This window comes from Bremia lactucae, linkage group LG10 (assembly GCF_004359215.1).
Source record: "Bremia lactucae strain SF5 linkage group LG10, whole genome shotgun sequence".
NCBI classification, from domain to species: domain Eukaryota; phylum Oomycota; class Peronosporomycetes; order Peronosporales; family Peronosporaceae; genus Bremia; species Bremia lactucae.
The window spans coordinates 3,119,574-3,133,435 of NC_090619.1; the positions used below are offsets into that span (position 1 = coordinate 3,119,574).

The following is a 13,862-nucleotide window of genomic DNA, read 5'->3' on the forward strand; positions in this document are numbered from 1 at the left end:
TCATCGCAGCATTTCTGAACCCGTGCTCACATGTAAGCTCGGGATACACCATTTCGATGGCAAAGAGCTCTACCAGGGACTTGGCAGAGTTTTTTTATCGTGAAGAAAAAAGTTTGTACGGCAAATCCAGTTCGCGGAACGTGCGTGCGGATTTCAATGGACAGAGGAAGTGAAGGTGATATCCTCGGACACCATCTTGCCGGAATGGCGGAGAGATACTACAATCAACAAGTTGAGGACTGGTGGTTGGAGGAGCCCACACTAGCGCACGTCATGCAGCGCTTGCTGCATACTTTCGCAACCAAGATTACTCCTGCGCAGAGTATGAAGATGTTCACGGCCCCGAAGGGCGTGAAACGTAGTTGGACGGAGCACTACCTATACTTGGTAGCGGTCAGCGAAGCGTGTGGTGGCGCGGATAATTTGGTGCTGGACAACATTGTGCACTATGCAGATCCAGCGATGCGTGTATCGATGTTATCGCGGCTTAATTTGAACAGATTACTTGCGCCAAGCGGAAGAACTGGCGCATTTCGCCCAGTCAACGGAGATCGAGCTTCGCGGGAAACAACTCGGGCGTGACGTTCTAAATGACGTTCACGAGGAAAGGAGCCAGGGTGGTGATGCGGATTGTGTACTCACTATAGGCGATCTTGAATACGGGATCCAGTCGTCATCTGGTAAACGACGAGGAGCTGCTGGAAAGTCCGGAGGACTTTGAAAGTCAGTGCGTGGCCGCGGACGGCGAAGCACTGCGAGTGAAAACTGGAACCGCGATCCCAAAAAATACGTCTTGGGAAAAACGATGAAAGTGCGACTGCTGGACGCGCAGTACGCAGAGAATTTGAAGAGGAACATTATCTCCTATGGCATTTTGGAAAAAAGGGGTTAAGATTGAGTATATAGGCTCGCACCGCATAATTGCACCTATGGCTGGAGGACCCGCAGTTTTTGAGGTGGAGAGACGCAACAATGTACTGATGATTCGTGCAGACGGACAAAAGAATGCGAGGAATGCGAGGAACGCGAGGAACGTGCTGATGTCGGTGCTGGCGGAAGACCAGGACGATGTCGGATCAGACGTACAGACAGGAACATTAATGCACTTTCATCGTCGACTAGGGCACCTGAACTACGACACCATACTCAAGATGGCTAAGGACCCGATTTCCATTTTTACTCTAACTGATGAGAAGCGTGCTAATTGTTTGGCCTGTGCTCAGGGCAAGCAGACCAAAAATAAGCAAGCTCGGGAAGATAGTGGCAAAGATTCGCCTATAGACGTCATCGGGGGCGTAATCTGCTCGAACATGAAAGGTCCCATGACTCCGCGCGATAGACTGGGAAATCGGTACATGATCAACTTCATCGATCATTGCACAAACTACTGCAGAGTCTTCTTGGCGAAGACTAAAGACGCGTCGGCACAAGATTTCAAGCACTTTATGGCTTTCTTTGAGAGGCGTTTTAATGTCCGTATTCACGTGCTGCGCACGGACGGCGGAGGAGAATACCAGACACTTGACTTGTTTTGTAATGATACCGGTATCGCAAGGCAAATAAGCAAACCGAGAAATCAAGCAATTACATAAAACGTGCGTAAACATCTGTTCTAATGTCCCAATTTGGTGTGTCCACATCAATGCGCATCCAACGGCGTATTTTATAGCGGTTAATTCCTACAAGAAGTGTCTTTTTCGCATTTGCAGGGCGTTTTTTGGCGATTGGGGTTGAGTCGAGTGGTGTAGGAAGTTTAGTCCGTGTTCCGGGGAAACGAACATGGTACGCAGCATGCTGTTTGCGTGTGGTCTGCCATTGATTTTCTGGGGGGACGCTGCTGAGTATGCGGCCTATATTCAAAACAGGAGTCCAAGTAAAGGTAACCCGGGAGGTAAGTCACCGCTGCATATGCTCACGAAGAACACCCCCGATTTTATGTGACATTATCGTGTTTGGATCACCGTGCACTGTGCACAAAGACGCAAGAAACAAGTCCTTAGGCGAGCGCGGCAAGCCTGCACTAATCATTGGTCGGATGCTGAGTATACATCGCGAAAAACAAAGTGGTAGCTGTTACACAGCATGTCAGGAACGTGGAGACTCTCACGAACGTGCAGAATGAGCAGTTGAGGCGCGTACACCTCGAAGACTCGGAGGAGGCGAAATATGATGCCGAAGGCGCGGCTGCCGGCGGTGAAACGACGACTCGGAAGAAGAAACCCAAAAAGAAGAGCAGCTGGACGCGAGAAAGACATCAGACGAGGTCAGCGTCCAAAAAGGAACCTGCTACCGCAGTACAGCCATCAGCCAATGAGACTCTGGGAGATCCCGCCCCGGACATAGTGAACAGTGTACGGGAGCCGGACCGAAAAACTACGGGCAAGCTATGAAGAGCGGATTAAAAGAAAAGTGGACCGTGGCGATGCTCGACGAGCTGACGGCACTTGAAGAGAATGGAGTATGGACATTAGTGACCCCACCGATTGTGAGTCATATACTGCATACAAAGTGGGTGTTCAAGACTAAAACGGACGCCGACGGAGCTATTGAACGGTACAAGGCCATGCTCGTGGCCTGTGGTAACGAGCAGTTGTTTGGCGTAGATTACAGTCTGACTTTCGCAGCAACAATGGAATTGAGCACCGTAAAGGTGGTCTTGGTACTCGCGAGGCGATGGCGCGTGCCCGCTAGACACGGCGATATTCCTAATGCCTACGTGAAGGCAGAGAAGGAAAAGCACTTAGAAATGTATCCGGCGATCTCGAAGGGAATGGTAATTCCAAAAAGTGTGCTGACTGCTTTTGATGTAGACAGTTGCACTAAACTGGCACTCAGATTGAAAAAATCACTATATGGCTTAAAGCAAGCGGGGAGGCTATGGAGCCAATTGCTTCACGCTAAGCTCGTTGAAATTGGCTTTACGCGCTGCGTAACGGATATGCGTGTATACTACAAGTGACAAGGAGGCGAGATGACTGTTGTAGGCGTCTACGTCGACGACCTTCTGGTCACTGCGTCTAATGGCGGCTTAATGGAAGCGTTTTTCGAAAAAATGAGTGTTTTGTCCATCAAGGACCTAGGCGAAGTGATGAAATTCTTGAGATTGCGTGTGACACACGACGAGTTGAGCAACTACACGCTAGATCAGCAGGCTGCTATCGAGGAGCTTCTGGAACAGTACGGTCTCGAGAGCGCTAATGGCGTGAGAACACCGATTGGGGTAGAGAGCAACGAAGTAGAGCTTCAGGAAACGCAACTATTGCAGAATACGGGAACTCGTGGAGAACCTACGATACGGCTTTTTCAGTCACTCGTGGGGAGTTTGCTATGGTTTGCCAGGTGTACGAGGCCCGACATTAGTTTCGCCGTCCACAAAGCGACACGACACACTCATCAGCCATCGATGGCGGACTGGAAGATGGCGAAGCGAATAGCGAGGTATTTGAAGGCCACTACGGGCCTCAAGCTTGATATGAGTATCAAGGAAACTAAGAAGAGCCAGGTCAGTATTGAAAGTTGGAGTGATGCGGCATTCGCGGCAGACAAAAGCGATAGGAAGTCTGTCACCGGCGGAGTAATCACGATGGACGGGGCGATTACCCAGTGGATATGCAAGAAACAGACTGGAGTCTCGCTTTCTACAATGGAAGCAGAATTTACTTCTGCTTCACACGTCGTTCGAGAGTTACTCGGACTGCGGAGTTTTTGCGGGAGCTGCAATTCGAGGTGGCGGAGCCTACGCCAATGTTCATGGACAACCAAGCTGCTATAAGGCTGCTGGAGTCAGAGGATAGCATGGCGAGCGCTAAGCATGTTGACATTCGTGTCAAATTCATCTGCGACTTTGCGAGAAAGGGCATAGTAAAGCCCAAGTACGTGAAATCACACCTGATGATGGCAGACCTTCTTACGAAGGCAATGCCGGCGCCCAGGATGGCCGAGCTGCGCGAAATTTTCAAGTTATAGGAAGGCTTGGGAGGCGACGACCGAGGAGGAGTGTTGGAATCGGAGGTTACACTAGTGTAGTTTCAATCGCGGTTCGGCCGACCCTCTTAGGATCTTAGGATGGGAAGCGCTGAATTGCACGGGTGGTTATAAGGAAGGATGCACGTAAGTAGTTAGCTAGATAACTACTCACTTATTAATACACAACGGCGTCCCTCACACAACTAACAGGATGCGTTTGCGATAAAAGCACCGCATTTGTAATCTTAATTTATTAGTATTCTAAAGCCAAAGAATTAGCCTTTAGTAGCTAGGACTTCATAGCTACTAAGAATCATTCTCCGCACGTCGTGTACTTGACGTAGTCGAGGCGCCCCAGTGTAGGTTGACTAGTACTGTTATCAGTACTAGCAAAGGGTGCCCGTTACACCTGGCTATAACACTTCGTAGTCCGTTCAACGGTCCACGCACGGTGCATCCAACATGGACATGTTGTATGATGAAGGAGAGAGCTTTCAAGCCCCTTAACAAGGCTATCACGCAACGCGTGAAAGGTTCACTCATTTGAGTGACCTTGAATGGAGAGCGATCGGACGTATGACTTCAGTCGTAGATGGGCTAGCCGTGGGCGCCATGCTGTTCATTCTAGAAAGTGATGAACAACATGCGGACATAGCTGAGCTCATACAACATGAAATCGACGGGGCCCAAGGAAAAGTAGCCTTGCTTCACCAGCAAGGCTCTTAACACGCAGGGGTGTTGAGAGAACAGGGTGCTCAACAGTTAAAACTGTTGAGATAGCAGCATTTACATGCTGCTATCAGGCCGACGCTTCCGCGTCGACCCGAAAGCTTATAGATAGAAATTTATAGGCTTAGGGCAGTCGAAGGCGACTCCCTTTTCAGATGGTTTGTCGATTTAGACGACGCAATTGAAGCTCGTTACATGAATGATGATGCGACAAAGTGAAGTTTGGCATGTCCAACTGAACCGGACGTGCCAAATTTTGGGCCTTAGGGCTCAATCCCTGGTCAGCCTCTTGGGCAGTCCCCCTGAGCAACATATTGCTCAGTTGGAGCAGCTTGAGGCATTTGTGCTCAGACAGCGAAGGGTCCTGTCCGAGGCACAAAGCCATGCTGCGGTGGAGTCCGTCACCCAGACTCAAGATGAGCTGAGGCGTGAGCAGGCTTGGAGCGAGGCACTTGATGTAAATCACCAAATGAAGTTAGTGGCTCCTGCTGCCTCCTCGAATATTGGCGATTGAGACCTTGGTTCTGCTTTGCACCATTATCTAGAGGGCAAGCTCGTCGCTCTCCCCTATCAATGCACGTGGGCGACTCCGTTCCCATGCCGATGGTTCGTCCGCTCACGCCGGGCAGGTGTTTTAGTCTCATGTGCTCTTCTTGTCAGAAGGCTAACGCGGTTCGAGGTCCTCTACAATCTCGATTGTTGCGCAACCTAGCTACCATACAAATGTGAACGAAAACGAAAACGAAAAGAGCTACGCTACAATTAGACTTTTGCAAGGCATACGACATAGTCTCGCGCGATTTCCTATTTGAAGTAGTCCGGTATTTTGGGTTGGAAGTTTATTCATTACCAAGACACGGAATCTCCACCTTTACACTACAACAGAATTTTTGTCACCGGGATTGTAACCGACCCAATTCTAGTGCTTACGGGCATCTACCAGGGTTGCCCCTTAGCTTCGCTAATATTTTTTACTTGTATATCGGAAATTCTCGTGATCGCGCTATTGCAAAGCAAACAAAAAATAAAGCTTGAGGCATCCCACCTGCCCGGGCCAGGAGCGAATTTATTAACTTGTGTGGATGATTCGACAGTTTTTTGTAGCGGGCGGGGCAGCTACCGCTGCATCGTCCGCCGTTTTCGAGAACTCTCCGAGCTCACAGTTCAACCTGCCTAAATTGTTCCTATCTCCCTAAACAGCTATCACTGGCGTAAATTATGAAGAAATTCCAATTATCCAACAAGGGCAGACGACTCGATATTTGAAGTTAGCATCTTATCAAGTCTCATACCTTCCTTCTGAAAATAGCTTCGAGCGGTCGCAGGGGTAAGGATAATGATATCTCTCTTTGCAGTAATATTGTTATAAGAAACATGGCGAATCGGGGGCCGGCATAGCAAAAGCCCCACTAGGCGACAGGTGTCGTCTTTTGAAGTTTCTGAGTGGCTGAGGAATTTTCAGAAATCTTGTAAATCATAACAGAAATTGCCAGTCTATTTTTCTCTCTCTGCTTGATCGCAGCAGATCGGTTTATGATAAAGTCTTTGGTTAGATAACACCGTGTCGTTGAGTTGTGCAATGCTACCGATGTCAGTTGTAACGGCGGGTTCATTATCCGTCAGACAAAGCTGTTGTGCAACAGCAAGAAAGATTAATAGATTTTTCTTGAAATGTACAATGTTGCTCCGTTAAGAATTTCAGCTTTAAGGTTACGATAATTATTTCACTTAATGGCGTTTCTGATTGGTAAAAGATAGTGCGAGACGGCCAAGCACCGGCCTCGCGCTTCTTAATATTAGAGTATCGATAAAATCGTTTTCATTTGCCTGTCTGTAACTTTGCGATGGGAGATAAGCTCATACGTTTTTGGTCCTTTTTGTTTACCTTCTCAACATCATCGGGAAGTGAGTGAGCTAATGGCCTATGGACTCGGTACGAAACCCTGGCCAGGATACTAAATTGCACAAAGGCGCAACATGTGCTCCAACAGAATTGTTTGACATGTTCGTGCTCGAAAAGTTTAACGAAGTGTCCCGTTACATTAATAATTCCTATAAGAGGAATAGAAAACATTATTCTTATAAGAATAAATAATAAAGGATTATAAATTTATATCCTTTTGTAATTTTACTTGATATTTCCAGTAGTACCGTATTGAAGCAGCAGGACAACAGGTCTGTTGATTGGTTGGCTCAAGTTTTAATCAACCCCGCCAATCGCTGCTAATTGTATACGAATGACGGTGCGCAAGGGGTCGCAATACATGGTTTTATTTTGATATATTCAAGGCAGTAGATAAAAGATCGTCTTGCAGGAACTTGAATATATTAACACAATTTTACATTTTCTCGATACTAAGCCTTTTGAATCGACCTTTAGCTAGACTCCTTAGCAGCTGAAAACCTTCATCTGCACGTCGTATATTGAAAGTATTTGGAGGCACCTCACCTTCCGTAGGCGGACGCTTCTAAAGCGGCCTCGCGCTACAAGCACACACCCTCAAGACAGCAAGGAAGTGGTTTGACCGTCTTCTATCACGTGCGGTGAGGTATTTGGTGGGCGCCCAAGGCTCACCAAACGAGCTGATACCTTAATAGAAGGGGTCTTCACGCGCGCACTTGTTATCTATAAAGTACTTCTAAGACTGATTTATATTTAATAGAATTATATATAAACTTTTTTACCCAATCAACAGATGCCATTTCTAAAGATGGGCACCTCTACATGGCGAGCGTATTATTCTGAATACCTCAGCTCGCGGATGACGCTAGACGTCATCACTTCCAATGTGAATGCACCTATGTGCATCACATACACAAGTGTGGGTCAGTACCTGAACCTCACCGAGTGGCAGGTCAAATTACTTATAAGAAGTAATTAACCTACCCTTTAACTGTACTTAACGGGTGTGTGTAACATAAGGCAGCTAGCCCGTTACCCCACCCCCTCGTTAAGAGCGATTTTACATTTTGTGTCGGTAGGAACGAGGGACACCGAGCCACATACGACGCGCCGCTTTAATCCTCTCTACCACTCTTTTAGCGAACAGTGTGTGTACCTACTAGGATAACATCATATGATGCTTAACATGCCACCTACTAGCTGGAATGGATGATCCATCCAATTTGCACAGTGAGGATTTAGATCCGCCGCTCATTGTTGACTGCAATGAGTCGACACCGCTGCCATCGCCTCAAAGTAGTCATGGGTTCAGCGAGCTAATGAGGAAGAGTGATGGCGCTATAATGCTCATCCAAAATTCACCCATTGCTCCATTACGGAGACGTCTAACATTGCGAAGGCGAACATGCCTAATGTCAGCAAGCCAATTGCCTCGTCGTCTGCGCTAGCTAGCGCAGCGACGATTTATGAGAACACTGCCCGTAAAGATGCAGGTGCTTCTCAGTTGGGTAGAACCACAACATCGGTCTCTCATACCATTATCCACAACGGGGAGTCCGACGCCGAAGAGCCCGAGCTTAAAAAATCAGTGACGTGTCCGGTCGGTGTCACAATTTAGCCGTATTGAACGCGGCTACATGACTGGTGGCATATGCCGATGCCACCTCCATCCGAATAGCATCGCTCGGATGGAACTAGTGAGTCGCTCCTAGAGCGCGCTACTTTAGACGCGCCTAACAATTATGGCGTCTTATTCATGGAAAGATCAGGGAAATCACTTGGACGAGTTTCCCCGATCCCGGTCGTTACGCGTTCGAATAAAACAACCGACCAACACGAAGCAGAATTCCTGCGTCGTTTTCAGTCACATAGCGATGTGGCGAAACAACGGTCGCAGCGAATACACTGCACGTAAGAGAAATCTCGGGCGGTACTGAACCCCCTGCTTCTCCTCATCACGCTACTGCTAGTCAATTTGGAACTAGCGAAGCGGCTCCAATTGCCACTCCTTCGCGTAGGCAGACACCGATCCCGGCACGTCGACGCGTAGGGCGTTCACCGGTTCGCAAGAGTCGAAACTCTTCGGCATCCACGAGGATCTGAAGCTTATGCTTCACGGAGCGGTGGACAAGCAACCATCCAACAAGGAATCGTTGGTTCTCAGCAGCATCCACTAATGAAGGTGGCACCCGATAGGAGTGGCGACTCCGCCCACCTACTCGCGGCTACCTATCCTGCTTCCGTTCAGTCGCAGGCGGTGAGCGCTGCTGAACGGCGAATCGGGTATCTCTAAAGCTAAATTTCGCGACTGACTTCGGATCTCTGCGATGTTTGCTCGAAGGATGGCCAGGGTTGAAACTTCGGCTGGACATTTTGAAGAAGCTGATGCTGCTAGATTCGCGTCGCGCGCGCGATGTTCCTCGCTCTCCGAGTCCATATATCATGATGAGAGGAATTTGTCGGCGAGAAGTCTTTAACGTTCCTCGCTATCCCTTCCTGATCGACGCTCGACCCACAGTCGTCGTCACCATCGGTCACCATCGGTCTCCTTAGAACGATGGGGATGTGTGATCTCGTCTGGATCAACTTACCGTTTCAGACGATCCTTGTGAAAGACGAGGTGCGTCTTCATATACGGCGGGAGGGTGAGCCTATAATTTAGGTCTCCAACCTCCTCGGCACCGTAAACGGCCCGATGAAATGCGGCAGAAATTTCGTAGCAACTCCAAGTAGTACAAAAACTACATATTTATGTAGAGTAGCAGTACTTAATAGTACCCCGCCCTTAGAGCATTCATTGTTTTTGCGCTCTTGTCAGTCCGCGTATTGTTTTAAGTTGTCCTATGCGCTTGTCATCGCGTCACGGAATTTTCGAATGATGGCTAATCGCTTATCCACAAAGCGTCGAGCCTCGCTCACGCTTTTAGCATCAAACTCGGCTATGTCACCGCCGAGAGGTCGGTCATAGGACGCAGTTGCTAATAACGAAACGTCGGTATTGTTTAAAAGCACAGGCATTTCTTGCCGTGAGTCCACAATAACATTATGACCACTGCTGAACTGGCAGGGTCACGAAGGCAAGTTTTCTGAACTGTGTCTCTTTTTTCAATCGCACCGAGCGTTGTGAGGCCCCCCCCCGCTAAGATTCGAGCTAGTTCCATGCGAGACTGGCATCCGAGGATAGCGCAGTACGTTTATATAAAACGGTGTCTCGCCCGTGCTGGCGTGGACACTGTATCAATAGCGAAGGTAATCGTTTGCTTCATTCCTCAGGAGTCGCTACCGTGCGCAATACATTCGTCACGACCCGATTGGCACGTTCTGTTCGGTCATCGGTCTGGAATGATCGGCTGTCGACATGTGGAGCTTGGTACCCACCATCTAAAACATATAGCGCCAGAAACTTGACGCAAAACGTGGATCCCGATCCGATACTATGGACTCGGGCATCCCGTGTAGTCGGTATACATGATCCTGGAACAAGAGAGCTGCCTCCTTGCCTGAGGTCGTGGAGCTACATAGTGCTAAGTGCACTATTCTTCTGAGTCTGTTCACAAAGATAACGAGCCCCGTCCAACCCATGTGATCAGGCGGCATGCCAAACATGACGTCCAGACTGACCGACTTCCAACAATCCGTTGCAATCGGCAACAACTTCGAAGCGCAAAGCGCACTGCTGGACGATGCCGGCTTAATGCGCTGATACTGTTAACACGAGCGAATATAGCTGGCCTCTGACACTCGTGAGAATGTCTTTTTTCGGCCCAAACGTCTACTCGATGGTGCATCATAGAGCTCGTAAAGTAATTTCAGCTTGATATCTGGGCATAGATTCTCATGGGATCACAAGGTGAGAGTTGATGCCATAACAGGCCATCGCTGTAGCTAAACCGATTTAGCTTAGCCTTCAGGTGCGACGGAAGGGTAACCTTTCGTCCATCGAAGTGATCCAACAGCAGGTGACAATGCTCGTCCTGACTGAAGTCTCCTTTATTTCGGAGGCCAACGAGCTGGCAGACCTTCATGGCTGCCAACGTAGACGACTCTATTTGTGCCTTAGCACGAGACAAATTTTCCTTTCGAAGTCTGGTCTGCGCAATAACGCGTCAGCCAAGACGTTCGACTGAGCTGGCTTGTAAATAACCTTAAATTTAATTGCAAATAAGAATGTAAGCCATCTTGCCTTTCTAGTCGAGAGGCGCGAAGAGTTTATTGCGGTCCGCAGTGATGTGTGATCCGTGTAAACCCCAAATGATTCGGTGCCCAACAGGTGCACTCGAAACTTAACAAGAGCATACTTCATTAAATGTAGATTCTTGACACACACAGGATAATCCAGTTCCGAAGCTTTCAAAAGCCGCGACTAATAAGAGATGACACGGTCAGCGCCGTCGTCATCCTTCTGCGTGAGCGCGCTGTCGATTGCAAACTTGCTTCCATCGCAGACGACGCTTAAGGGCGAGCTTATTCGTGTCTGACAATGCCATTACTGGTGCCTCTACAAGAGATTGCTTCACTGATGTGAACGCATCTACTTATTCCATTGATCAAACCCATTCTACATCATTTTCAAGGAGGTTAGACTATAACTTAGTACGCTCTGCATAATTCTTGCTGCACTCATGTAAGTAAGTAGCGAGCCTTAGGAATTGGCGTAATCCTTTACGTGTCGTGGGATTGATCATTCCTTTACAAACGGCTCGATGGCTTGCATTTTTTGCCGAACCGATCTGGCTCTTGCTCATCACACATTCACTCATCAGTCCGTGTGAATAATCCGGTGTTGATCTAATCAAAATCGAAGAAGACAAAGTCGGTAATAACAAAAAGAGACTATTGCGAAGATAATAATACCAACGCTGAACTATTCATCAACGACAATTTTTCCTTGTCTGGGTAAGTTCGTACACCATGTGTACCTACGATGAAGCCCATCACAGGTATCTCGGGGACCCCTATGACGCACTTTTGCAATTCGACGTACAATCGGGCGTCACCCAGAATCTTCGACACAGCGTTCAAATATCGATTGTGCGACTCAATGTCGCTCAGCCCGTCCTTGGGTTTACTATTGTCAAAGTAATGGACACATCACGGTGTTTCACAGAATTAAAAAAATGGACTGTCTTTCGAGGCATCCCAGCCTTGAGCAGAGAATCTTTATTTTTGACTGTGTCTAAGACACCCTAGTCAATTGTGGACGATGAGCAATAGTCCACCAAGCTCTATTCTAGAACTGGTTGCGACTACCTCGTTGATATTTTTTCCTTAAGTTCGGACAGGAGCAGACCCACGATCAAAGGCACGTCATAACGAGTGACCTTTAAATCAGTTCCGGCTAAAGAGGATGGGCCTTCGAACGAGGTGTTCGAGGCCGTCGAAGACAAAATGGCGAAAGCAACCTCAGTTGAGGTGCTCCAGTACGTCTTGGGATCTGCCGAGGAGACAGTAAATCTCCCGGAGGTGTCGTCACCCTATGCTAGTACTGATAATAGTACTAGTCAACCTACACTCATTACAGTGAGGATGGGGCGCCTCGACTACTTCACGTACACGACGTGCAGAGTAAGGTTATAAGTAGCTAAGAAGTCTTAGCTACTTCACGAAAATTCTAAGGCTTAAGACACGAAAAAAGGAAAACTGTATTAATATATAAATTTCCTACGTAACGATCTTCTATCTTCCACAGGCTTTATTAAATTTATAACAAACTATGTATGGCGCCTACTTGCGCACCGCACAATCGTGTCTTATGACGATTGGCAAGGTTGATTTAAACTTAAACCTACAAATAAGTAGAAGTGATGGCTTATTTGCGTCAATATTACCAAATAGGGTAATATGTAGCTATTCAGTAAATATTAATAAAGGTGATAATTTTTGACTTCTTTATTTATTTCTTCTTATAGGACTTAATATTTGTTATTCCTTTTACAGTAAACAATATTTATGTAATATCAATATTACCAAATTTGATAATATTGGAAACAATCGTAAAGGGATCCGTTAACCACCCCCCAGTTTTCGCTAACCATCCCTCCAATGCAGAACCCCTAAGTTAAGTCGCGAGCTATGATTGGCTGCATTAAATAGACGAATTTTGACTGGCTGCACGTATACATAAGACAGAACGCTAAAGGCTTGCATATGGAAGCTGATTCTAACGACGATTACAACAGAGGAAACATTGTTTTAAAGCGATTATGGAAAAAATCGTTTTGGAGCAGTTACACAATACTATGGACTTGGACAGTAAAAAAAATCAGTAGCAGAAGGAAACTAGTGTTCCTAATCATCTGCAGTATCCTGAGCATCAAGGTTGATCGGCTGTGGAAGATCTGGATCGGCCATTGAAGCTAGATCTGCTGTGGAAGCTGGATCGGCATTGACATTGGTAGAAACAGGTTCAGTGCACCCTCTTCTGTTATGTCCCGTTTGACCACAATTTCCACAACGTCTTCGTGGTCGAAGGATGGCCGCAACTACCTCAAATTGCGACGAATTGCGCTGTGTTGATCCTGAAGGGCATCCTCGACTGCGTACATTCTCAGGATTGAGAATATTCCCATTCAGGACAATTGCCACGTAGGATGCGTTCGCATCCTACGTGGCAATTTTATTGTGTACGCATTGCCTCTGCGATGCAGTACACGGAAAGGCCCAATGAACTTGGGAGGTAGTTTACTGCTATCCACATTAGATGACAGCACGCTTAGGAAAGTTTACTGTAGAGAGTACTACTTGGTCATAATTTTAAATGAAAGAACGTTTGCTCTTCCATGTTTGTCTGCGTTCCGTTTCTGACGGTCCACTGCGTTAGCAATGGAATCCTGTACGAAAAGGATTACTAATTCTCGAGCCAGCAGAAATTCCTCTGCTGACTCATTTGTTTTGTCTTCTTCAGTGCGCTTTGTGCGCACTGCCATGAGACCTTTCTCATCTTCGATGTAAATTGCTTCGACATCGACGTCATTCGCGTCGTTGGTTACTTCGACGCGTGATGAGCATGAGCCAGAAATGGCTTTGCTCGTGCGAGTCTACCCCCCCCTCCTAGACTAGAAGATCCCTCGAAAAAAGTGGGTATGCGTGGATGGCGTAAGCCATTCACGAAGAACGATGTATGCGATGTAGACGCATGCATCGAATTAATGATGGCGAATTCGACCATCGGTAAAAACTCGCTCCAATTCGGATACGATTGGACGTAACCTCGAAGTATCTCTTCGAGGACGCGATTTACGCGTTCTGTTTGACCATCCGTTTC

At 47.4% G+C, this 13,862-nt stretch overlaps 1 protein-coding gene across 1 annotated transcript; it reads left to right on the forward strand.

Annotated features, from left to right (window-relative positions):
- Positions 1 to 5,268: 5,268 nt before the first annotated feature.
- Positions 5,269 to 5,730, forward strand: CCR75_008864 (uncharacterized protein; the record flags this gene model as incomplete). The annotated part of the gene is made up of 2 exons (XM_067966911.1): positions 5,269 to 5,324; positions 5,445 to 5,730. 2 exons carry the CDS (start codon positions 5,269 to 5,271, stop codon positions 5,728 to 5,730), a joined length of 342 nt encoding a protein of 113 aa, XP_067814746.1.
- Positions 5,731 to 13,862: the final 8,132 nt, after the last annotated feature.